This window comes from Bison bison, unplaced genomic scaffold (genome assembly GCF_000754665.1).
Source record: "Bison bison bison isolate TAMUID 2011002044 unplaced genomic scaffold, Bison_UMD1.0 scf7180017864297, whole genome shotgun sequence".
Classification (NCBI taxonomy): Eukaryota; Metazoa; Chordata; class Mammalia; order Artiodactyla; family Bovidae; genus Bison; species Bison bison.
Genome location: NW_011494869.1, coordinates 1,388,118 through 1,414,111, shown reverse-complemented (window position 1 = coordinate 1,414,111; position 25,994 = coordinate 1,388,118). Strand labels below are relative to the sequence as shown.

Sequence of the window (25,994 nt, the reverse complement as noted above, 5' to 3'; positions counted from 1 at the left end):
TAATTCTTACATAAAATTGTTATATATTTAAATATATTTTTAATAAAACACATTAATGGATAACTTTTTGGTGAAAAACTTGATTTCTGAGTGATATACTTAAGTGATTAATTTACATGGCTTTTTCAAAGTTATTTAATGCTCCAAACATCTGAAACTCAGATAATGTATATTCATTATACATTATCCCAATTTGAACTTTCCCAATACTATTCCCAGTTTGAACTTTAACCTTAGGAAATCAAAGCATATTTTAGCCATTCATTTTATGTTGGGTGCCGGGCCTTGCCATACACAGTTGTTCCTAGGTTTATATAATAACTTTCTCTTGCTGAATTGAAGATCAATTTTGTGTTTAGATTTACTTCTATAAAGGCAATGGTCTTCTGGTCTGCTGTAAAGTGTTCTAGTCATGAAAATTTTTAAAGTTTAAAATTAAAGTAAAGTTAAACCATTAACAGAAATGGTTTATAATTACTACTGTAGAAAACTTTTAACATTTAGTTTGGTTATTAGAGTTCATGTTTTAGTAATTAACTCTGAGGAGAACTTGTTAATTGAAATAGGTGATTTTAGAAGCTATGTTCTAGCCACACAGGTTATGTAGTAGTATATGGCTTTGGAAGGTAAAATAAAAGAAACGTATATATAAGTTAGAGTTGAAAAACAACTTAAGATTTTTGTGGTGACATGTCAGTATGTAATTTATAAGTTTGAAACATAAAATTTGTTAATACTCTTATCAATAATGGTAATAGAGAATAGGCTGTGAAATATAATTTTGATATTTTCAAGTTTAGAAAACAGTTCTGTAAATTTGAATATATAATGGAGGTCATCTGTTAGCACCATGTCATAAAACAGCATTGTAGACTTCCTCCCGTTGCCTTTTCAAAGCTTTAATTTGCTTTTTAAAAAGATTATTTTTTTCAAATGAAAAGCAGGTAGATGTGAGTTTTGATTTTATCCATCTCCTGCCTCACATGAGGATTATAAATAAGATGAAGCAATTTAAAAGCTAGAAATACTCATATATAAAATTATAGTAGAATTTTCCAAGGATTAGGCTCCATAGATTTCTCCTAGGGTATTCCTGTCTGGCAGTGCCTTAGAGTTGAAAGTATCCTGTGACAAGGCTTTTATGTGTTACTTTAGTAACTAAATTCTCTTGAGTAAGGATGGAAGATGGGTATTACTTATGTTGAATTTTTGCGTTATAACTAGAGTGCATTGTGACCATTTCTGCTTATGCATTTTTGAAGCTCTCAGGCAGCTCTTTATAGTCTTTAATGTGCATGTGAATTCTCTGGGGCTATGGTTAAAATACAGATTCTGATTCAGCAGGTCTGGGGAGGCCCTGAGAGTCTGCACTTGTGAAGTGTTCTCCAGGGATGCTGGCACTGCTCGGTCCTTGAACTAAACAGGATTCTAAGAGTCATACATCCTTGGAACTCCACTGTTTGGCTTAAAAATCATGTCTTGCTCTTTCTCAACATCCTCCTCACCTCAGAAGAAAGTCCATTATGTCTAGGTTTGTGCCTTTTAAAAATTGGCTGTTAATGGCCATGTCCTTTTTTTTTTTAACAGCAAAACACCGAATTGCTCATAAACCTCACTCCAAACCAAAAACTTCAGATATTTTTGAAGCAGAATTTGCAAATGATCTAAAATCCAAGGATCTGCTTGCTGATAAGGAACTATGGGATCGACTTGAAGAACTAGAGAGACAAGAAGAATTGCTGGGTGAAATTGATATTGATAGGTACCTAATGAAAAATTTCCTTACACACATTTCCTTATAAAATATGTGCCCCTTGAATAAAATACAGAAAAGCACTTTATCCTAAAATATCAGTAACCCTACCACTCTAAGGCAAATATTAATTCTCTAGAATATTTTCCTTTAGATCAGTGTGTTCATGCACATGCCCCATACATATGTGTGTAACAGAAATACTTAATATACCTGTTTCTTATTTTAAGATTTCAGCCATATTTTGTGTAATAAATTAAGATATACCAGATATTTGTAATTATGGATACTTTATATATTACATTTTAAATGAGTTATTTTTTTACTGTAGTCAAGATAATGTAGTATGTTTAAATGACGTGTTAAAAAGAAAAATATGCATTCAGTTTAAGTTTGTGGCTATAACGTGTTTATCCTTGCTTTCCTTTGCAAACTTTTTTGCTTATTGAGCAAGTAGTTTGTAATCTGGGCTTCCCTATTGGCTCAGTGGTAAAGAATCTGCCTGCAAAGCAGGAGATGTGGGTTTGATCCCTGGGTTGAGACGATCCCCTAGAGAAGGAAGTGGCAACTCGCTCCAGTATTCTTGCTTGGAGAATCCCAGGGACAGAGGAACCTGGTGGGCTATGGTCCATGAAGTTGCAAAAGAGTCTGACATGACTTAGCAACTAAACAACAACAAAATTTGTAATCTGGTCAAGTAGTTATAAGTATGAAAACCTTGACCCAGTTGCCGTTTGAAATACATATTAGCGCTCAGAATTGTCAGAGTGCTCAGTGAAAGGTGTTCCTATAGAAGTTGCTATATTATTTTACTTAAATGATATGCAGAGTTACTGTGAAAAATAAGACACAGAATATTTTTTTCACTACTATTTCACCTATACTTAGGTCTTTTTAATTAACTGATACTGTTTCATTTTTGTAAATCTGTTTTGAATCTTGTGATTTTCTTCATTGCGATTCTTCAACTTCAGCATGATGTTGTTTCCATTCTGTTGCATTTCTGGTTTTGTTATTTTTATTTTTATTTTTTTGGTTTTGTTATTTTTATAAGGTCCTCAAATTCTTGGTAGAATGAAGCATGGGAAATGTGTATATATGTGTATAAATCATATACATATGTAGAAGTCTTATTTTAAAAATTATAACAATACATGCTTATAAAATATTTTGATTATGAAAATAGAAAATTAGAATATGTTACAATTCTGTGGCTGTAATTTCTGGTCTTCAAATAGAGATGATAATCTCTGTGAATTTTGTGCTAATTTATGATTGTACTATTTTTATTATATTTTATTTTATATGGCCAATATCTTCCTTGCAAAGATAAGAACATATTCTACTTATGTTTGAATAGCTACAGTATAGAATTAGCATAGAAACCATTTTTTCATTCATTTAAAAACATTTTTATTAACCTAGAAATCTAGTTTAAAAATATTCTATGCAAAACCTTATTTTTTACCTATTGAAATTAACTGAAAAATATTCTAATGTGTTTGTTTGACCTTGTTTTCTTTTTCTTTACTATTAATAGTAAGCCTGATACTGTGATTGCAAATGGAGAAGATGTGTCCTCTGAAGAGGAAAAGGAAGATCAGAACATAAATGTGAATATGATGCATCAAATAACAGACTCTCTCGCCCTCAGCAATTGTTATAACAGTCTTACAAATTCAGAACTCTTCAATGGTCAAGTGAATAGTCCATTGAACTATTCAGTGAATGGTTCAAGTTCTTACCACAGTAATGAAGATGATGATGATAATAATGATGATGGTGGTGATAGTGAAAATGACCATGATGCCTTAGGGGTTGAAGATAATTCTATACCAACAATATATTTTTCTCACACTGTCGAACCTAAGAGGGTTTGTATACTTTTAACTTTACTAATTTTTTCATATGATTTGAATATTAATGATCATCTACAATTCTCTTTAAAAGAACAGCATTAACAGGGATTAATATTGTTGATAGTGCCAAATAAGAAAACCATCTTTTGCCTCTTGTTATGACCAGTTTTATCTGAAAAAGAAAAAGAAAAAGAAAAAGTTTAGATAGTTAGCTGGTATTGGTGTGTTCTCTTGAAGCCACAATACAATTTGAAATTTGGTGGTCGGGAAGGAGATCAGATGAGTATTTGTGTACATTTATGATGAAAGTAACTGGCATTAGTTAAATTTTTAATTGTATCAGGTTATTTCTGTGTGAGCATATAATGAATAGGAGCATGATGAGCAAAAAGGAAAAATGTATCAGGAAATAAAAATTAGTTCCATTTCTCACAAAGTAAATATAAGCATCTCTGGGTATTCAGGACTTTATAGAGTTTTGGTGTTTTAGAGCTGGGGTTACTAGAGCGAGAGCTTCTAATACAGCTTTTCTTAGTATCAAAAGACTTTTTGTTCCCTCTTTACTTATTGTAGAATCCCCAGTTTTTAAATCCCAGATCAAAGCACGTTGGATCTTAGTGAAGGAAGGACCTTAAACTCATTCCCTTGCTCTCTTGGCCTCATAATACTGCTTTAAGGAGCCACCGGGAATTTCATCTTTCCAATTTGTCTTTCTCAAGGAAACTTAAGGCATAGAAGACTATAGAGTGAGTTAGTAATAAAACAGGGACTCTTTTGTCTTAATTTAGTGCTTTGCTTTTTTCTTTTTCTTCTTTTTAGCTATAAGGTACCCTTGTAGGGATTGCCTTTATCAAAGTTACTGGTCTGTGGTTATCAGTCTTAAGTGCCTGTGATTATTATTTAATGAAACATATTTAAAACATATTTACTATTTCTTAGGTCCTTTTAAGTGTTCGCTACTCTAATGTGAAGTGAAATAATTACATGGTTTTTTAAAATATATATTCTTGTACTTCAGACTAAAAGAGCATCTTATGAATTCTTTGGAAAAAATTGACCTGTTACCAGAAAAAAAAATTTTGTTTTGTGATTTTCTTTTCAAGCTTTAAGTTGGTTTTCATTTAGATAAAGCAGGAAGAATAAATAATATTTGCAGGAATGTTGTGGGGAAGAACAGTCATTAATATGGAAAGATGCTATAAATGCCGAGTAGGGATAGAAGAATAATGTGTTAATCCTGAATAGCTCTGATTTTATTTTTTTGATCCTTAAATTTTAAAAAACTAGAGGTATTTAAAAATTTTAAATAGTTAAGCATTATCTCATATTGTTTTTATGACTTAAATTTTATATTCTTACTGAATATTTATTTTAGTTAATTGTGCTCTTTGTTTTGAAATGCATAATTTAAGCCAAAAACTTATATCAAAGTAATGGGTGATGTGAAAGCTTGTAATAATCTAGCATTTAGTTTGTATGTATTTTGCTTTTTGTATAATAATAGTTGCTGATGACTAGAATTGGTCATTTAAAACTAGTCCCCAACCTTTTTTGGCACCAGGGACTGGTTTCAGGGAAGACAGTTTTTCCATGGATGGGGCAGGATGGGAGGGAATGATTTGGGGATGATTTAAGTGCATTACGTTTATTATGCTGCGGCTGATATGACAGGAAGCTGAGCTCAGGAAGTAATGTGAGCGGTGGGGAGCAGCTATAAATACAGATGAAGCTTCGCTTGCTCGCCTGCTGCTTATCTCCTACTGTGCAGCCCATTTCCTAGCAGGCCACAGACTGATACCAGTCCGTGGCCCAGGGGTTGGGGACCCCGGATTCAAGAAGTAACGCATAGAAGTATGATAAAGTAAGGACTTTTAGGTCTTAACTGATAATGCACATTATTTCAGTGTCAAAATATGTAAACTGCCTCTATTACTATTACTTCTTTAATTGTAGAGTTTATTTGTTTTAGTTTTGGCCTTAATTTGTCAAAATGATAGTGATTTTTTTGCTGTGAAATTTTTAGGTCCGTATAAATACTGGAAAAAATACCACCTTAAAATTCAGTGAAAAAAAAGAAGAAGCCAAGCGTAAGCGAAAGAACAGTTCTGGCAGTGGTCATTCTCCCCAAGAGCTGCCTATGATCAGGACTCCTGCTGATATTTACAGGTGAGTGGTATTCATAGACAGCAGAGCAGTCTGCTCTTCCTTTCTCTCTTTTTGCAACTGAGTATTTACAGGAAAAGGTTGCTCGTAACACAGAAGTCTCTGACTGGAAAGTGAAGTATTTTGATAGAATTAGCTTTGTGTTTTAAAGGCTGTCACAAGCGCTGCTGAGCCCCAACACAGCTTCCCAGTTCAAAGCAAGTAGAACATTGCTCGTTTTTTTTTTTGCATTTCCCCCTCTTTACTAGTGCTTTTAAAACATTCCCAATCTGGTAAAAAATTGTTGTATGTTAACTTTAGAGATGACAGTTTGTGTTTCTGGTGTGCTGGGGCAGCGCTGTGCTGCCGCCACTTTGGCAGTGCTTGGTTAGCCGTGTGGTCTACCTTTTCACAGAGTCTATGTATGCTCTTTCAATTTTTTGTTGTAATGTTTGCTGAGAAAGCTGTCATTTGAAAATATCTACTATTTTCATGACCCTTATTTGTGAAATAGTGAAAATTGCTAAATGACTTCGAAAATATATGTACGTTTTGGACAAAACAATCAAGCTGTTGTCACCCAGAACATACTTATAAATAGACTGCTGTATTTTATTGGGTCAAAAAATTATACTTTTAAAAATATTGATAATATAAAGATGTTACTTGAGGCCACAAAATTATTGTGATGGTGAAAATTTTGGATATGTTTGAATAAAATGTTTTAAATTGATTTCTAGAAAAGACTTTTTAAAAAATCATTATAAATTTATCCTGTTTTATGTTAACTAAAGAACATATATAATTTTTATATTATAGAGTCTTTGTTGATGTCGTGAATGGAGAATACGTCCCTCGTAAGTCAATCCTGAAGTCTCGAAGTAGAGAGAACAGTGTTTGCAGTGATACCAGTGAGAGCAGTGCTGCTGATTTTGATGATAGACGGGGAGTGTTGAGAAGCATTAGCTGTGAAGAGGCCACTTGTAGTGATGCTAGTGAGAGCATTTTGGAAGAGGAACAAGAAAATCATCAAAAGAAACTTTTGCCTTTATCAGTAACACCTGAGGTTTGTGTATGTCTTTAATTCATTATTTCATATAGTATCTTTGAGAGTTAAAAAGGTATTGGTAGCTCCGTTTCAAAGGGATATGCAATTTCAAGTTTTCCCCATTTTACATAGTTATTTTGGGAGTTGAAAAGACTTAAAAAATTGTAGCTGCTGTATCTTCCAGGTATGGTTTATGAATCATTAATCTTATTGTCTTTAAATTATTTTATTTTGAATAGTTATTTAATGACATTAATTGACAGGGTAATGACATTGTTTATTTTGTAGTTTCTTTGGTTCATACATGTATTTAGTCTCAGAAGTCATAGAGCCTAATTAATCATAGGCTTGTACTTTTTTTGGTAATTAATAATTTATAAAAGTCCTTAGCAGCTCCAGTGTTCTTGCCTGGAGAATCTCATGGGCAGAGGAGCCTGGTGGGCTACAGTCCATGTATCTTAATTAGGATATATATTTTGTATATATTAATTAATGTATATATATATATAATATATATATAATTAATGTATCTTAATTAGGATATATATTTCATTTTTGGTTAGAAAATTGTTTTTGACCACGCTGTGTGGCTTGTGGGATCTTAGTTCTCCAACCAGGGATCCAACCCATGTCCACTGCACCACTAGAGAAGTCTCATGGCTAGAAAATAATTTAGCAGCCTTTAAAAAATAAATTCCACTAGACCAGACTTATAGCCAATGTTATAAAATTAAAATAGTTCAAGTAGCAGATGATGTGCATGGCTGTGTGCACACTCAGTCCCTCAGTGGTGTCTGACTCTTTGCGACCCCATAGACTGTAGCCCGCCAGGCTCCTCTGTCCACGGGATTTTACTGGCAAGAAAACTGGAGTGGGTTGCCATTTCCTCCTCTAGCAGATCTTCCCGACCCAGGGGACGAACCTGCGTCTCTTGCATGGCAGGTGGATTCTTTACCACTGAGGCACTGGGGAGGCCCAGCAGATAATACTTTTCTCTTTTAAATGCTTTGGTAGAGTTAAAGGAGAAAATAAGTAACGTATGATAGATAATTATCTATAGTTCTTCTATATTTTGGCTTGTGCCAGTGAAATTTTTAACTCTTGGAAGTTATGGAACCATTTTACAGGCTAGTGAGAGCTGTAGATCCTCTCCTCAGAAAAATGAGTGCACATGTAACAGTGTTACCTACCACGTTACACACAGTTTTGTGTATGGGGAAAAGAGTGATACTGGGAGATACCAAAATAAGAGTGTTATCGTTTCCATTATACCCACACTTGATATTTTTTATTCTTGTGTTTAGTGGGTATTTCAGATTTTAATTTAAACAGTATTTGAGAAGACTGGGGAACTCAGGCCCTTATCAAACTTATGTACCCATTTGAGTATATGTCAAATACATATTAAAATATTTATCTTTGTATATGAGTAAACATACGTATGGAGAAGGTAATGGCACCCCAACTCCAGTACTCTTGCCTGGAAAATCCCATGGATGGAGGAGCCTGGTAGGCTGCAGTCCATGGGGTCTCTAAGAGTCGGACACGACTGAGCGACTTCACTTTCACGCATCGGAGAAGGAAATGGCAACCTGCTCCAGTGTTCCTGCCTGGAGAATCCCAGGGATGGGGGAGCCTGGTGGGCTGCCGTCTATGGGGTTGCACAGAGTCGGACACGACTGAAGCAACTTAGCAGCAGCAGCAAATATACGTAAAACTGTTGCTTGTGCTTCATGTCCCTAGGTGGTACTAGTTGTAGTAAATCGTAATTGGCAATGGAGAGATCATTAGTATTTAGGTACAGTTTGTATGATTAGAATATTCTCCTTCCCTACTCCCGAAATAATTATCTCATTTGACCTGGAGACTATCTTATTTAATAGTCTTCCATACTGTTAGAAAAACAAGTGATAGACTTTTGCTGTTTTTAAGTATCTGAAAATTAGGTTTTAGTAAGGAGTTAATGTATCATGATATAGTTAGAACTCAAGTCTAGAGTTTATTTTCATTTCATCCTATTTAATAGCTTTGCATTTTGTATTGAACTGTTACAGTTAGCATCTAGCTGTTATGAATTTTTTAACATCAAAATAAATAGTTCATGATTATGGCAAGTACTTTGAAAGATATTTTTCCTTATCTTTAAATGTTAAAATATTCTTTTTCAAGAGCTTTTTTTGTATAATAAGAAGGCTCTGTACTCATCATGATAAAATAGAGTTTTTAGAAAAGTAGACTTTGAATTCCCTTTAAAAAGCTGGACTCCACGCAGGGTCTCACAGTAAAGTGTGGGAGGGTCAGGGCATTCTTGGTTCTCCTTTGGTGGGGCAAGTTGGAGCAGATTGGCTTTTTAGACTACTCAAGTGATACATTGTCTTAACTGATTTGTTCACTTGGTAGACAAAGGAAAGTAAAATATATTTGACAGTTTGCATGTCAAATGCGTGTCAAATTTAAGTTTGTACATAATGAGTTTTTAGAAGATGAAAGTAAGGAGATTCCAAATACTAGAAATCTTAAAAAAAAAATCATTAACAACTTGATTTTGATGGATCTCTCCTTAAAAAGATACAGAAAAGACCTATCTTTGGTTTTATTTCCATCGTTTTATACACAGTATATACATTTATACATACATTTTGTACACATTATATACACACTACAGTAGACAAAAAGAAAAAATGTCCAGCAAATAGGGGGTTGAAATTAAAGAATAATTTTTGTGGTGCCTTGATTTCTGTTACTGAATTTATTGCATTAAAATTCGAGATAGACAATTATTTCCAGTAGCACCAGCACTTTTAATTTTCTGTTTCCACTGACCTTAAATAAAATTGAGGCAAGATGCAATAAAATAATCAAATAATTGCATAAATGGACACCACCTAAGAGATGTCACTGCTACTGAAACTGGGCTGTAGGCTTGCAGGCAGGATGGCCACCATAGGATAGCTCATTTATCAGTTGATGTTTGACACTCTAATAGAATTTTTAATTTTAATACATTATTTTTCACAGCATGGTCTGGATGTAAATGGAATGAATGTATGAAAGTTGAGGACCTTTTATTTACCCATTTTTTTAAAATCCCATATGCACATGTTTTTACATTTTGTTTTCTTACATGTGTACTATTAAACATCTATTTGTATTGGTGGTGTAATTAAGATACTTTTTAATGGTACTTGATTTCTATGAGCAATTTGTATTTTGATGTTGTAGTTTTGTGTATCAGAAAATCTTATGAAAAGAAATGTCTGATTGGCACTGCAATGCAGGATAAAGATTTTGTGGGCATCTTATTTGTGTTTTGTTATCATAATCTGATTTTTTTGTCTTCTAGGCTTTTTCTGGAACTGTAATAGAAAAAGAGTTTTTGTCACCCTCCTTAACACCACACCCAGCCATGGCTCATCCTGTGCTACCCACCATTCCAGAACGAAAAGAAGTTCTGTCAGAAGTATCAGAAGGAACTACAAAGAGGGTTTCAAAGTTCAAAGCTGCTAGATTGCAGCAGAAAAACTAGGGCCTGCCTAGGAAATGGGAGTTTACATCCTAAAACGTAGTTTTGCAATTGTTTAGAAAATGTATAGCAAAGTATGTTACATGTAATTTGAAATAAGGCATCCTGAATAAATTTGGCAGCAAGTTCTCTTACTCTTATCAGTGGTATTAAAAAGAAATCAAAGTAAATATTTAAATACTTTAATATTCAGCTTGTTTTGTTAATTCTCTGAATACCGTCAGCACTCACTGTTAGGTTTGTCATGTCATACGGTGGCAGCATTTTGAATTATTTTTCAAAGAATGCTGTTCATATGTGTTGTTTTTGTGTTTGAAACTAAATACTGGCAGTTTTGTTCCAGCTGCGATATTGTGCACACCATATGGATCATTTTAAAGAAACTTTAAAAATTTCAAATAGATTCAACAATTATATTACTTGCTTTACCTTTTTAAAGGCACTTTAAAAAAAAATCTACTTCTTGTAGGTTTTGCAGCTAGGTGGCTATTTAAAAAATCTGTCCCTGTTTGACTGTTATTCTATAATCTCTACGGTAGAAAGCTCCATGTACCCAACAGAAAGTTTCTTTGATTGAAAGAATGGTGTTTTGTAAAACATTTTTTTTTTAAGTAAAAATTTTATGAAACTTGGTCTCTAAAATGTTGTGAACTTTATGACTCAGAATTCAGTATGGAAATGTCTTTCATATGTATGCTGCGTGCCCCATACAGTGGGTCCGTGAATGCTTACGGCTCCTCAGGCGGTTCTCCCCGAGTGTGTGCAGTGTTAAGCAGCAGTTTATTTTGGGAGAGAAGGAAAGGTTGTCTAGATGATAGAAGTACATAAGTAAATTTTCGTAAATAAGAAATTTTATGTTTTAATCTTCTGAACATTTTCATTCTTTAAGGCTACTTTCCTACTAGTAAATAATTGAATAACATATTTACTTTTAGCAGAACACCTTAAAATAAAGAAATTTATTCGAACATTGAAAATTACACTTGCAAGTGTTAATCATTAGCTTGATGCATGCTAAAATGTAGCTTTTAAAAAGCATTCTGCATTAGTACTAAAATAGCCATCAATGCCAGTCCACCCTCTATTCATGGCTAAATATTTAAAGGTTATTTATAGCTTCTTTAATGAATTCTTGCTTAAACAAAGTGAAATTATGTCCTAGAAAAGTAGAAGCTATTTGTAACTAGAGCAGCACAAACTGTAAAAAATTTTATGAATATGTATCTTAGTAATAAGGGGATGAGCCTGAATCCCCACAAGTTAATGGATAATTCAGAACAGAGCGCTGATTTTAAAAGATTGCCTAAAAATGTAGATTTTTTTCTTTAGTAAATTTTGATCAACTATATATATTTAGTTGAAAACTTTTTCTCTCAGCCCATCCCCCACAAAAAACAAAATAACCAAAAGTATAATCCCATGCACACAAAAGAGCCCACAGTTCCAACTGCTTGTCAGGTGAGCCTTTCTCTGATTTTCTCCAGAAACAGACTTCATTGTGGGATTACTGTGGTGTTCTTTACAGACATGTAATTTCAAGATTACTGTCATTAAATAATTTTTCATGTTCTTCAACTTCATCTTGAGCCTGTTGTTGTTTATGTAGTTTGTATTTCTTCTTGCAAGTAGATGTTTTCCATCATGGGACAAAATGGTAGTAGAAACAAAGAAGTGTTAGATTTTCTGCTGAAGACTGAATGAAGTAGTGTTGCCCCATTTCATAGCTGCAGTCTTAAAACAGAATTTCAAGTTGTAACTTAACCATATACCTTTGTTTTTTATGTTAAATTCAGTATTCAATATGATAATATGAAATTGGTCTTAAGTGTTCCCTTTTAAATCATTGTAAAATAGACTGAATTTTTTTTTTAACTTTTAATTTTGAACTAATTGTAGATCTACAGAAAAACTGGCAAAAAATAGTAGATTTCCCAAATACCCCCTCATCTAGCTTCTCCTAAAGTCATTTCATCTTGTATGGCCAAAATACAATTATTAAAACCAAGAAATTCACTTTAGTACAATACTATTAGCTAATCTGCAGATCTTATTTGAATTTCACCAACTTTGCATTTAGCGTTCTTACTGTGATATTTGCCTAATCGTGGTTTTCTGTTTTGCCCTTTCTTTCAGCATTTATTTCTTGGAATTCTTTTGTGATGAAAATCTGTCATTCACCTCCCTGACCCCTGTTCCATTTATTAATTCATTTCTTTATATTAGTATGGACTTGGATATTCTGTTCTATGAGTCAAAATCCAATTATCATTATTTTGTTTGCTCAAATTTTCTACCTTTGATATTTAGGAACTCCTTTCAGTTGACTCCTGAATTCTTTCAGCAAGTCTCCATCTCTTTTTGAACACTCTTTCTGACATCACAAAATGTTATAGGCATATCTTGTATTTTTCGTGCCCAACCTTGGAACAGTAACCACTTCTCCAAAGGGCCCTTGATCCTTCTGTTGGACGATGGTGTTTAAAAACCAACATCTTCTCATGTAGGTGTTTATATTACCATTAAGATATTGTTGTTTCTAGGCTCTTTTAGCAGGTGTAGGAAGTTTTGTTACTAACTAATGTACGTATCTATATGTTTGTTTGCTTATGTACATTAAAAAATGTAAGTTTATACAGATACTTCCTGATTTTAATATAAGACCACAAGGTTCATTTAGTTTTTTTTTTTATGACTTCTTTCTTCAGTAGTGAGAAATCTAGCTTTTATTATATATAATGTGTTTACTTATTTTAAAAATATCTAATACAGTTGACCCTTAAACAACTCTGAGGTTTGGGGCACTGACTCTCCCCGCAGTCAAAAATTGGCATATAACTATACAGCTGTCTATAGTCCTGTGGTACATATCTCCTGAAGAGGGGAAAAAAAAAAAAAAAAAACCAGCGTGTAAGTGAACAGGCACAGTTCACACCCATGTTGTTCAAAGGTCAACTGTTGACACACACAAGTAGTTTCAGACTGTTAACCCTAATCCCCAGGAGAAAAACATTTATTAAGTATATTTCATCATTTATGTTCAGTTCTTTTTAAGTATCAGTCAAGAACTTTTCTGAGGTTCTTTTTCTTTCCCATTCCCTTTATTGTGATCTTTCACATATAACGGAGTTAGGTTCATTTGTTAGTGTTTGTGTTCCAGTTTGGAGTCTCCTCATATTGTGGTTGGGTTTAATGGTTTATTTGGGGTGTGTATGAAGGGTATACGAAACATTAATGTGGTTCTAAGAGTCGCAGCTATATAAAAAGATAAATACAGAGAAGATAAACAGTCTACTCTTTCTGCCCCATCCTTTTAATTGTTATCAGAGGTGTAACACTTTTTTGTGTCTAGATATAACAGTTTATTCAGCCACTTTGCTGTCTATAGGCATTTAGATTTCTGATATTTTGCAATTGCAATGAATAACTTTGTTGTATATGTATATTTTTGTATTGTTGAAAGTATCTTCCTGGGTAGATTTCTAGAAGTAGGATTAATGGTCTATCTTTACGGTATGATTTCTTTTAAACATAAAAGTATGTACGGCAAAGTATTTGTTGTTCTCTTATCAAGGACCTGGTTTTAACAGATTTGCTTGCATATCTACATTTTATTGGTAATTCTTTAATATTAACTTTGGGACGCTCTAATGTCTTAAAGGGACTTTAAGGGTTTATAGTGATTATGCTCATTTTGCTATATTTTTATTTTGGGGTGGGAAGGGAATTGGTCATGCAAATGATTTATAAGACCTTTCTATAATTTGGAATATTCCCAAGTTTATAAAATACAGACACCTCATTATATTTATTTTTCTCCTTCATAAGAAACAGCTAATCAAGGATGCTAGTTTCTGTGTATCCTTTTGGTGCGTGGTATATAGGCTTTCAGTTAAATGCCTGTTAAATGAATTCCTTAACTACAATAAATATTTACGGTTTTATGTTTAATCCATTGGTCAATATTGTCAAATTTTTACATTTACAGTGCTTTATCAGTTATTTACATTTCATTTTAAAGGAACATTGTTTAGGATATGAGGACGTTTTTGCAGTTCCCCTAAATAACCAATGAATCGTAAAGAATCAAGTAATTTTGATCATTTACTCTGTATCAAGCATTTTCTGTGTACTTTATATGCATCATTTCATTTAAAACTCACAGCAACCGGGTGAGGTAGGTACTATTTTTCAGTCTTTTTCCTCCCACTCCCCTCCCCTATTTTAGAGATGAGGAAACTGACTCAGAGAGATTGAACAACATTTTTAAGCCACAGAACTATTAAGTAAAACTCAGGCAGCCTTGCTCCAGAATCATCAGGTTTTCCCGTTTTTAAAAAGTTTAAATTTTTTGCCCTCTAAATAAGAGCGCATAGCTAGTAAGGAAGTGTGTGCCCTGTATATCTCTATAAAGTGAAAGTGAAGTTGTTCAGTGGTGTCCGACTCTTTGCCACCCCATGGACGGTAGCCTACCAGGTTCCACGATCCATGGGATTTTCCAGGCAAGAATACTGGAGTGGGCTGCCATTTCCTTCTCCAGGGGATCTTCCCAACCCAGGGATCAAACCCTGGTCTCCAGCATTGTAGACAGACCCTTTAACGTCTGAGCCACTAGGGAAGCCCCGTATATCTGTATAATCTTGTTTATTCATGAGGCCACCTTTTAAAAACTATGAGTTGGAAAACTTTGTTTCTTAAACTTTAAACATACTCATTTTGACTTTTTGGAGTGGAGGTGAAGTTTCGGTGATTTGGCCATATGTATAAAGAAAGTTTTTGAGAAATTCATTTTTATGTGAATGGGGCAGCAGAGTGTGACATGGTTAGGTAGCATCTCTGACTCAATGGACATGAATTTGAGCAAGCTCCGGAGTTAGTGAAGGACAGGGGAGCCTGGTGTGCTACTGTCTGCAGGGTTGCAAGGAATTGGACCTAACTTAGCAACTGGACAACAGCAGACATTATTATATATGTGAACAGTGACTTACTGTGCAGTTTTGAGCATTCTTTTTACCCTGCTTGTTTATTGCCTTCTATGCCCCAACTCTACAACTCCCTTTAATACTCTTCAGAAAAAGTTGCCGTTTTTCTGTTCTCTCCATTGACTTGGAAGTTATATACTTGGCTATATTTTAATTTTTGACACTTTTCTATAAAAATGTGCATTTTCCAGACAGTGTGGTGACCACTTTAGTGTTTGTGGTACTTTGGTTCCACTTTTTTCAGCAGTTTTATTGAGGAATAATTTGTATGCCATAACATCCCTTTTTTCTTTTACTTTTTTTAAAGTATAGCTGATGTAGCTTCCCTGGTGGCTTGGTGGTAAAGAATCCATCAGCAATGTGGGAGACCTGGGTTTGGGAACATCCCCTGGAGAAAAGAGTTCTGTGGACTGTATAGTCCATGGGGTCACAAAGAGTCGGACATGACTGAGTGACTTTCACAGGTGTACAATATAGTGATTCACAATTTTTAAAGGTTATGCTGCTCTTGTAGTTATTATAAAGCATTGATTGTATTCCCTGGTTGTACAGTATATACTTGCTTTATTTTATACATAACAGTTTATACCTCTTAATCCCCTACCCCTGTATTGTCCTCTCCCACTAGTAATGACTAATTTGTTCTATTTGTGAGTGTGCTTCTTTTTTGTTATATTCACTAGTTTGCTGTAGTTTTATGATTCTGCATATAAGTGATACCATTACAATACTTGTCTTTCTCTGTATGACTTATTTCACTTAGCATAATACTCTCGAAGTCCTTCCATGTTGCAAATGGCAAAATTTCATTCTTTTTTTATGGATGAGTAGTATCTCATTGTATGTATGTGTATATATACACACACACCTCTTCTTTACCCATTCACCTGTTGATGAACACTTAAGTTGCTTCCTTATCTTGGCAGTTGTCCTTAATGCTTCTATGAACATTAGGGTGCATGTATCTTTTCAAATTACTGTTGTTTTCAGATATATTCCTAGGAATGGAATTGCTGGGTCATATGGTAGTCCGATTTTTAGTTTTTTGAGAACCTCCTATACTGTTCTCAACAGTGACTATACTAATTTACATTCCCAGCAACAGTGTAGGAGGATTCTCTTTTTTTCCCCCACATCCTCGCTCACATTGTTATTTGTGTTGTTTTTGATGCTAGCCATTTTGACAGGTGTGATACGATATCTCATTGTGGTTTTGACTTGCATTTCCCTGATGATTAGTGATGTTGAGCATCTTTTCATGTGCCTGCATAAGATTCTTTTTTTAAATATACAATTTGATGGGTTCTAGTAGATTTCAAATTGTGCCACTAATTCATCAAAGAACATTTCCATCATGCTAAAAATATCCCTTTTTTTCTCAATTATAGTTAGTTCCCATTCATATCCCCAAGCCTCAGGTAATCACTAATTTGCTTCCTCTTTACAGATTTACCTTTTCTGGATAGTTAATTTAAATAGAATTATACAGTATGTAGTCTTCAGCATCTGTCTTTCAATTAGCCTAAGATTTTTCAGCTATGTCCATGTTGTATTATACTTCAGCATTTTGTTCCTTTTCATTGCTGTATAGTGTTCTGTTGTATGGATATATGGCAATTATTTGTTCATTCATAGTTGATGAATACTTCAGTTATTCAGTTCTCTGGTTATCGTGAATAATGTTACTATGAACATTCATATGCAAGTTTTTCCGTGGACATATATTTTTGTTTCTTTAAAAAAATATTTTTTCTTTTTGGAGTAGATAACCTTGGAGTGGACTTGCAGGATCAGATGGTGAATTTAAGCTTAACTTTGAGAGATTACAGTTTTCCAAAGTGGCTGTAGAATTTTACATTCTCACCAGCAATGTAGGAAGTTTCTAGTTTATCCACATCCTTGGTAATGTTAGTATCTTTTTTCATTATTTCCCCCATTATAGTCATTCTAGTGGCTGTGAAGTATTATATTTTCTCTTAAGTCTTCGATATTTCTGATTTTTTTTTTTAATGGTATCTCTTAAAGCACAAAAGTCTGGTTTTGGTGAAGTCCAGTTATTTTGGATAAGTTTTTTCTTCAAGGATTGTACTTTTAGCATCTAAGATTTCTTTGCCTAAGCCAAAATCACAAGAATTTTCCTCCTTTGTTTTTTTTCTGGAAGTTTTATAGTTTTAGAATTAAGGCTATGATCCACTTTGAGTTAATTTTTGTGTGTGATGTGAACAGAAGTCTAAATTCAGTTAGATACCAGTTGTTGCAGAACCATTTGTTGAAAAGACTGTGCTTTTTTTTTAACCAATGAATTATTACTTTTTATTATTTTTTTAACACCAGAAACATTTTGTATTGGGGTATATTAAAAAGCAGAGACATTACTTTGCCAACAAAGGTCCGTCTAGTCAAGCCTATGGTTTTTCCAGTGGTCATGTATGGATGCGAGAGTTGGACTGTGAAGAAAGCTGAGTGCCGAAGAATTGATGCTTTTGAACTGTGGTGTTGGGGAAGACTCTTGGAGAGTCCCTTGGACAGCAAGGAGATCCAACCAGTCCATCCTAAAGGAGATCAGTCCTGGGTGTTCATTGGAAGGACTGATGCTGAAGCTGAAACTCCAATACTTTGGCCACCTCATGCAAAGAGTTGACTCACTGGAAAAGACCCTGATGCTGGGAGGGATTGGGGGCAGGAGAAGGGGATGACAGAGGATGAGATGGCTGGGTGGCATCAACGACTCGATGGACGTGAGTTTCAGTGAACTCCAGAAGTTGGTGATAGACAGGGAGGCCTGGCGTGCTGTGATTCATGGGGTCTCAAAGAGTCGGACACGACTGAGCAGCTGAATTGAACTGAACTGATAGTTAACAAGGTTGTGATAATTTCAGGTGAACAGCAAAGAAATTCAGCCATACATGTATATGTATCCATTCTCCCCCAAACCGTACTCTGATCCATTCTGGCACATAATATTGAGCAGAATTGCAAAGTCCCTAAATACCCCTTCTCCCCCAGCAACCATAGATTTGTTTTCTAAGTCTGTGAGTCTCTTTTGTAAGCTTATTTGTATCTTGTTTTTAGATTCCATGCATAAGAGATGTCATATGATATTTCTTCTCTGTCTGACTTCACTCAGTATGACACTCAATAGGTCTATCCATGTTTCTGTAAATGGCTTTGTTCCATTCTTTTTAATGGCTGAGTAATATTCCATTTTATATAGGCACCACATCCTTATCCATTCCTCTATATCAGTGGACATTTAGGTTGCTTCCATGTCTTGGCTATTGTAAACAGTGCTGCAGTGAACATTGGTGTGTGTGTATCTTTTTGGGCCATGTTTTTCTCTGCATATATGCCCAGGCGTGGGATTGCAGTGTTGTATGGTAGCTCTAGTCTTTTAAGGAACCTCCATACTGTTCTCCATAGTGGCTGTACCAGTTTATATTCCTACCAACAGTGCAGGAGGGTTCCCTTCTCTCCACACCTTCTCCAGCATTTGTTGTTTGTGGATTTGTTGATGATAATCTTTGTGACCAGTGTGAAGTGATATCTCATTGTAGTTTTAATTTGCATTTCTCTAGTGATGTTGGACATCTTTTTGTGTGGTATTGGTCATCTGTGTATCTTCTTTGGAGAAATATCTATTCAGATCTCCCCATTTTTTGAGTAGATTGTTTGTTTTGATGCTATTAAGCATCATAAACTGTAAATTTTGGAGATTAATCCCTTATGCAAATATTCTCTTTCAGTCTGTGGCTTGTCTTTTCATCTTGTTTATTGTTTCCCTTGCTGTGCAAAAGCTTTTGAGTTTAAGTAGGTCTCATTTGTTGTTTATTTTTGCTTTTATTTCCATTCTGGGAGATGGATCAAAAAAGATATTGCTGTGACTTATGTCAGAAGAGTGTTCTGCTTATATTTCTTCTAGGAGTTTTATAGTGTCTGATCTCACATTTTGGTCTTCAACCATTTTGAGCTTATTTTTGTGTATGGAGTTGAGGAATGATCTAATTTCACTTTTCCACATGTGCCTGTCCAGTTTTCCCAGTGCCATTTGTTGAAGAATGTATCTTTTCAACGTTGTGTAGTCTTGCCTCTTTTGTCATAGAGTAATTGATCATAGGTGCATGGGTTTATTTCTGGGTTTTCTATCCTGTTCCATTGATCTATATTTCTGTTTTTGTGCCGATACCATACTGTTTTGATGACTATAGCTTTGTAGTACAGTCTGGTCACAGAGCCTGAGTCCTCCAGCTCTGTTTTTCTTTATCAAGATTACTTTGGCTATTTGGAATCTTTTGTGTCTCCATACAGATTTTGAGATTTTTTGTTCTAGTTCTCTGAAAAATGCCATTGGTAGTTTGATAGGGATCGCATTGAATCTGTAGATTGCCTTGGGTAGTATAGTCATTTTGACAATATTGAGTCTTCCAGTCCATGGACATGGTGTTTTTTTCCATCTGTTTATGTCTTTGATTTCTTACATCAGCATCTTATAGTTTTCACATTGCAGGTCTTTTGTCTCCTTAGCTAGGTTTTTTCCTAGGTATTTTATTTTTTTTTTATGCAATGGTAAATGGAATTACTTCTTGAATTTCTCTTTCTGATCTTTTGTTGTTGGAAATCCAACAGATTTCAGTGTATTTAATACAATTATTTGTAATCTGCAACCTTACCAAATTCATTGATGAATTCTAGTAGTTTTTTGGTAGCATCCTTAGGATCTTCTGTGTATAGTATCATGTCATCTGCAAACAGTGACAGTTTATTCTTTTCCAATTTGAATTCCCTTGACGTCTTTTTCTTCTCTGATCGCTGTAGCTAGGACTTCCAAAAGTATGTTGAATAAAAGTGGTGAGAGTAGACATCCTTGTCTTGTTCCTGATCTTAGAGGGAATGCTTTCAGTTTTTCAACATTGAGTATGATGCTAGCTCTAGGTTTGTTGCATGTGGCCTTATTATGTTGAGGGATTGCCCTCTATGCCCACTTTCTGGAGAGTTTTTTTTTTTTTTTTATCACAAATAGGTGCTGAATTTTGTCAAAAGCTTTTCTGTATCTATTGAAATGATCACATGGCTTTTATTCTTCAGTTTGTTGAAATGGTGTACTGCATTGGTTTGCAGATGTTGAAAATGCTTGTGTCCCTGGGATGAATCCCACTTGATCGTGCTGTATGATCTTTTTAATGTATTGTTGGACACAATTGCTAGTATTTTGTTGAGGATTTTTGTATCCATGTTCATCAGTGATATTGGCCTGTAATTTTTTTTGTGTGTGGTATCTTTGGTTTTGGTATAAGGGTGATGGTGGCCTCATAAAATGAATTTGGGAAGTTTTCCTTCCTCTGCAACTTCTTGCAACAGTTTCAGAAGGCTAGCTATTAACTCTTCTCTAAATGTTTGATAAAATTTGCCTGTGAAGTCGTCAGGTCCTGGACTTTTGTTTGTTGGGAGGTTTTTAAATCACCATTTCAATTTTAGTGCTTGCGGTTATTGGTCTGTTCATATTTTCTATTTCTTCCTCATTCAGTGTAGGGAGTCAAATTTGTCCGTTTCTTCCAGATTGTCCATTTTATTGGCATGTACTTGTTCATAGTAGTCTCTTATAATCCTTGATATTTCTGTGGAGTCAGTTGTAGCTTCTCCTTTTTCATATTGATTTCAGTTCTCTCCCTTTTTTCTTGATGAGTCTGGCTAAACGTTTATCAGTTTTGTTTATCTTTTCAAAGAACCAGCTTTTAGTTTTATTGATCTTTGCAGTTGTTTTGTCTCTGCATCATTTATTTCTGCTCTGATTTTTATGATATCCTCCTCCTTATAATTTTAGGTTTGTAGTTGTTTGTAAGGTTAGATTGTTTATTTGAGATTTTTCTTGTTTCTTGAGGTAATGTTGTATTGCTATAGACTTACCTCTTAGAACTGCTTTTGATGCATCCCATAAATTTTGGACTGTTGTGCTCTCATTTTTCTCTAGGTATTTTTTTATTTCTTTGATTTTTTTTTCAGTGTTCCAATGGTTGTTTAGTAGCATGTTGTTTAACTGCCGTGTGTTTGTATTTCTTATTTTTTCTTGTCAGTCAGTCGCTCAGTCGTGTCTTGACTCTTTGCAACTCCACAGACTGCAGCATGCCAGGCTTCCCTGTCCATCACCAGCTCCCAGAGCTTGCTCACACTCATTTCCATCGAGTTGGTGATTTTTTCTTGTAGTTTATTTCTAATCTCATAGCATTGTGATCAGAAAAGATGCTTGATAAGATTTTGATTTTCTTAAATTTACCAAGGCTGTCCTTGTGGCCTAGCATGTGATCAGTCCTGGAGAATGTTCCATGTGCACTTGAGAAGAATGTGTAGTCTACTGCTTTTGGATGGAATGCTTTGTAAATATCAAGTCCAACTTGTCTACGGTGTCATTTAAAGCCTACGTTTCCATTTAATTTTCTTTCTGTATGATCTGTCCATTGATGAAAGTGGGGTATTAAAGTCCTTCACTATTACTGTGTTAACTGTTGATTTCTCCTTTTATGTTTGTTAGTATTTGCTTTACATATTGAGGTGCTTCTATTTTGGGTGCATGTATTTTTATAATTGTTATATCTTCTTGGATTGAACCATTGTTCATTATATAGTGTCTTTTGTCTCTTATTAACAGTCTTTGTTTTATAATCTTATTTTGTCTAATATGAGTATTGCTACTCCAGCTTTCTTGTGAATTCTATTTGTGTGAAATACCTTCTCCCATCCCCTTACTTTCAGCCTGTAAGTGTCTGTAGGTCCGAGGTGCGTCTCTTGTGGACAACATACACGTGGATCTTGTTTTCGTATCCACCCAGCCAATCTGTCTTTTGGTTGGTGCATTTACTCCATTTGCATTTAAGGTAATTATTGATATATATGTTCCTATTACCGTTTTGTTAATTGTTTGGGGTTTATTTTTGTAGATCTTTCCCTTCTCTTGTTTTTCCTGCCTAGTGAAGTTCCTTTAGCATTCATCATAAAATTGGTATAGTGGTGCTGAATTTTCTTTTGCTTGTCTGGAAAGCTTTCGCTTTCTCCATCAAATCTGAACAAGAGTCTTGCTGAGTAGAGTATTCTTGGTTGTAGGCTCTTCCCTTTCACCACTTGGAATATATTATGCCATTCCCTTCAGACTTGTAGAGTTTCTGTTGAGAAACTGGCTGATAACCTTATGGGATTTCCCTTGTATATTGTCTTTTTTCCCTTGTTGCTTTTAATAATTTGTCTTTGTCTTTAGTTTTTGTCAGTTTGATTATGTGTTCCCCCTTTGGTTTATCCTTCCTGGGACTATCTGCACTTCCTAGACTTACTTTTAACTATTTCCTTTCCCATGTTGGGGAAGTTTTCAGCTATTATCTCTTCAAATATTTTCTCAGATCCTCTCTCTCTCTCTTCCTTCTGGGACCTCTATAATGCAAATATTGGTGCATTTAATGTTGTCCCAGAGGTCTCTTAGTCTGTTTTCATTTCTTTTCATTGCTTTTTCTATATTGTGTTTTGCCCCAGTGATTTCCATCATTCTGTCTTCCAGGTCATTTATCTGTTCTGCCTCAGTTATTCTGCTTTTGATTCCATCTAGTGTATTGTTCAGCTGTGTTCTTTAGGTCTTTGGTAACACATTTCCTGCTTCTCCATTCTTTTTCCAAGATCCTGAATCATTTTGGCTATCATTATTCTGAATTCTTTTTTTGGGAAGTTGCCTATCTCCACTTCATTTAGTTGTTTTTCTGGGGATTTATCTTGTTCCTTTATCTGGGACATAATCTTATTTCTTTTCATTTTGGTTAGTGTTCTGTGATGGTAGTATTAATTCTGGAGGCTGCTGGGATGAGTACTTGTTTCTTCTGTCTGCCCTCTGGTGGTTGAGGATAAGACACTTGGGCAAGCTTCCTGATGGGAGGGACTGGCTATGGGGAAAATTGGGTCTTGCTATGGCAGTCAGGGCTCAGTAAAACTTTAATCCAAATGTCTACTGTCGGGTGGGGTTACACTCCCTCCCTGTTGTTTGGCCTGAGGTGACCCAGTTCTGGTGTCTACAGACTCTGGTACTGCTATTGTCCACCTCCAAGAGGGTTCACCAAAACCCATCTCCCAGGACTGCTGCTGCCAGTGCCCCTGTCCCAGTGGCAGGCCACTGCCAACATGTGCCTCTGCAGGAGACCTTCAAGGACATGTAGATCTGGCTCAGTTTCCAGTGGGATCACCATTCTTTTCCCCTTGGACCTGGTGCACACAAGGTTTTGTTGGTGCCCTCCAAAAGTGGAGTCCCCAGTTCTTTGGAGATCCTGTAATCAAATCCCGCTGGCCTTCAAAGTCAGGTTTCCTGGGGCTTCCTAGTCTCTGGGCCAGATCCCCAGGCAGGGGAGCTTCATACAGGTTTTAGAACCTTCACAACAGTGCAGAAACTTCTTTGGTGGTATTGTTCTCCAGTTTGTGGGTTGCCTACCGGGGATGTATAGGATTTGGTTTTATCATGATTGTGCCCTTCCTACCATTTTGTTGCAGCTTCTCCTTTGTCCTTGGATGTGGGGTATCTTTTTTTTGGTGGGTTCCAGTGTCTTCCTGTTGATGGTTGAATGACGCATTGCAATTTTACTGCTCCGGTGGGAGAAGATGAATGCACATCCTTCTACTTTGCCATCTTGAACCAATCTTTACAATGAATTATTTTGATATCCTTTTTGAAAATCAGTTTATTATAAAGTTATTTCTTTGTATACTCTTTGTATACTCTTCATTTTGTTTTATTTATCCTTATATCAGTACCAAATTATCTTGATTTACTGTAACTTTGTAGTAAACTAACCTCTCCCAACTTTTGTTCTGTTTTAAAATATGATTTGACTATTTTGGCTCTTTGCATTTCCATGTTAATTTTAGGTTCATCTTAAAAACTACTGCAAAAATGCTATTTTGATTTTTATAGGGATGTGTTGAATCCATACATGACTTTGTGGGAGAATGTCATTAATATTGTCTTCTGATTGAATAATATGGAATGTTTCTTCATTTACTTGGATTATCATTAATTCTCTCAGGAATAGTTTGTAGATTTCAGATCACAAGTCTTAAACTTCTTTTGTTAAATGTACTCCTAAGTGTTTTATTGTTTTTTGATGCTATTGTGAATAGGACTGTTTCCTTAATATGACATTAAGTTGTTTAAGTTGTTCACTGCTAGTATATAGAAATATAATTGACTTTTGTATATTGTCTTTGTACCCTGAAACCTTCCTGAACTCAGTTACTAGTTTTTGTTTTGTGTGTTTCTTAGGATTTGCTATATACACGATTATGTTATCTGTGAATAAGAAAAGTTTTATTTTTTCCAGTCTGGACTTTTTTTTCTTAACTGATTGCACTAGGTTGAATCTCTAGTACAATACTGAATAGAAGTGGTAAGAATAGACATCATTGTGTTGTTTCTGCCTTGTGCTAAGATATTCAATTTTTCACCATTAAGTGACAGATATTGCCTACATTCATTTTATTGGGTTGAGGAAATTTTCTTGTATTCTTGGCTTGCTGAAGTTTTCTATCATGAATAGAACTGCATTTTGTCAAATGTTTATTTATGCATCTATTGAGATAATGGTGTGGTTTTGTTCTTTGTTAATGCAGTGTGTTGCATTAATTGATTTTCTGTTGTTAAGCCAATCCTACATTCCTGGGCTAAATCCCACTTTATATAATCCTTTTGTTGTATATTGTATAATCCTATGTTACATATAATCCTTTTTATGTGTAATTGAATTTGGTTTGCTGATATGACAGATATTCATGAGGGATATTGGTCTGTAGTCCTCTATTCTTGTTTAATGTCTTTGTTTGGCTTTTATATATGTATAATACTGTTCTCATAGAATGAGATGGGAAGTGTTTCTTCCTCTGAATAAATTTGTGAAGCATTGGTATTATTTCTTCTTTAAATGTTTGATAGAATTTGCCAGTGAAACCATCCAGCCTGGGCTTTTCTTTGTGGGAAGATTTGTAATTACTACTCACTTTTTGTTATCAGTCTGTTTAGATTTCTCTATTTCTTCTTGAGCCCATTTTGGTAACTTTGATGTCCTAAAAATTTGTCCCATTTCATGTAAGTTGTTTCATTTTTTTGGCATAAAGTTATTCATAGCATTCCTTTATAATCTGTTTCATTCATGTAGGGTTGGTAATGATGTCTCCTGTTTTATTTTTGACTTTACTTATTTGTGTCTTATTGTTTTGGTCAGTCTAGCTAAAAGATCTGTCAGTTTTGTTTCTCTTTCCAAAAAAATATTTTTTTTAAAAATTTCATTGATTTTTTTTCTCTCTACTCTTCTTGTTCACTGTTTTATTGATTTCTAGTCCAATCTTTATTCTTTCCTTCTCCTTGCTTTGGGCTTAGTTTGGTCTTCCTTTTATGTTTTTTTAAGGTGTTTAAGGTAGTAAGTTCATTTGGCATTTAAAGATATAATTTAACTTCTAAACACTGTTTGAGATATATACAGTTACTTTTGACATGTAATATTTTCATTTTCCTTTATTTCAAAACATTGAGACATTTCTCAAGATGTCTGTTTGATCCATGATTTATTTAAATATATATTGTTTAGTTTTCTAATACTTGAGTATTTTCCAGGTTTCTTTCTGCTGTTGATTCCATTTTAATTTTCTTGAGTCGGGATAATACTTAGTATGTCTTCTT

General features: G+C 34.7%; 1 protein-coding gene across 1 annotated transcript in view; it reads left to right on the top strand.

Moving 5' to 3' along the window:
• The window catches only part of URI1 (URI1, prefoldin-like chaperone), a 116,552-nt gene extending 105,250 nt beyond the window's left edge, over positions 1-11,302 (top strand). The window contains exons 17-21 of the mRNA XM_010851101.1: positions 1,588-1,762; positions 3,294-3,627; positions 5,636-5,778; positions 6,574-6,820; positions 10,146-11,302. Coding sequence (XP_010849403.1) covers positions 1,588-1,762; positions 3,294-3,627; positions 5,636-5,778; positions 6,574-6,820; positions 10,146-10,328 — 1,082 coding nt within the window. The 3' untranslated portion in view covers positions 10,329-11,302. The remainder of the gene's footprint in view (positions 1-1,587; positions 1,763-3,293; positions 3,628-5,635; positions 5,779-6,573; positions 6,821-10,145) is intronic.
• The last annotated feature ends 14,692 nt before the right edge of the window (positions 11,303-25,994 follow it).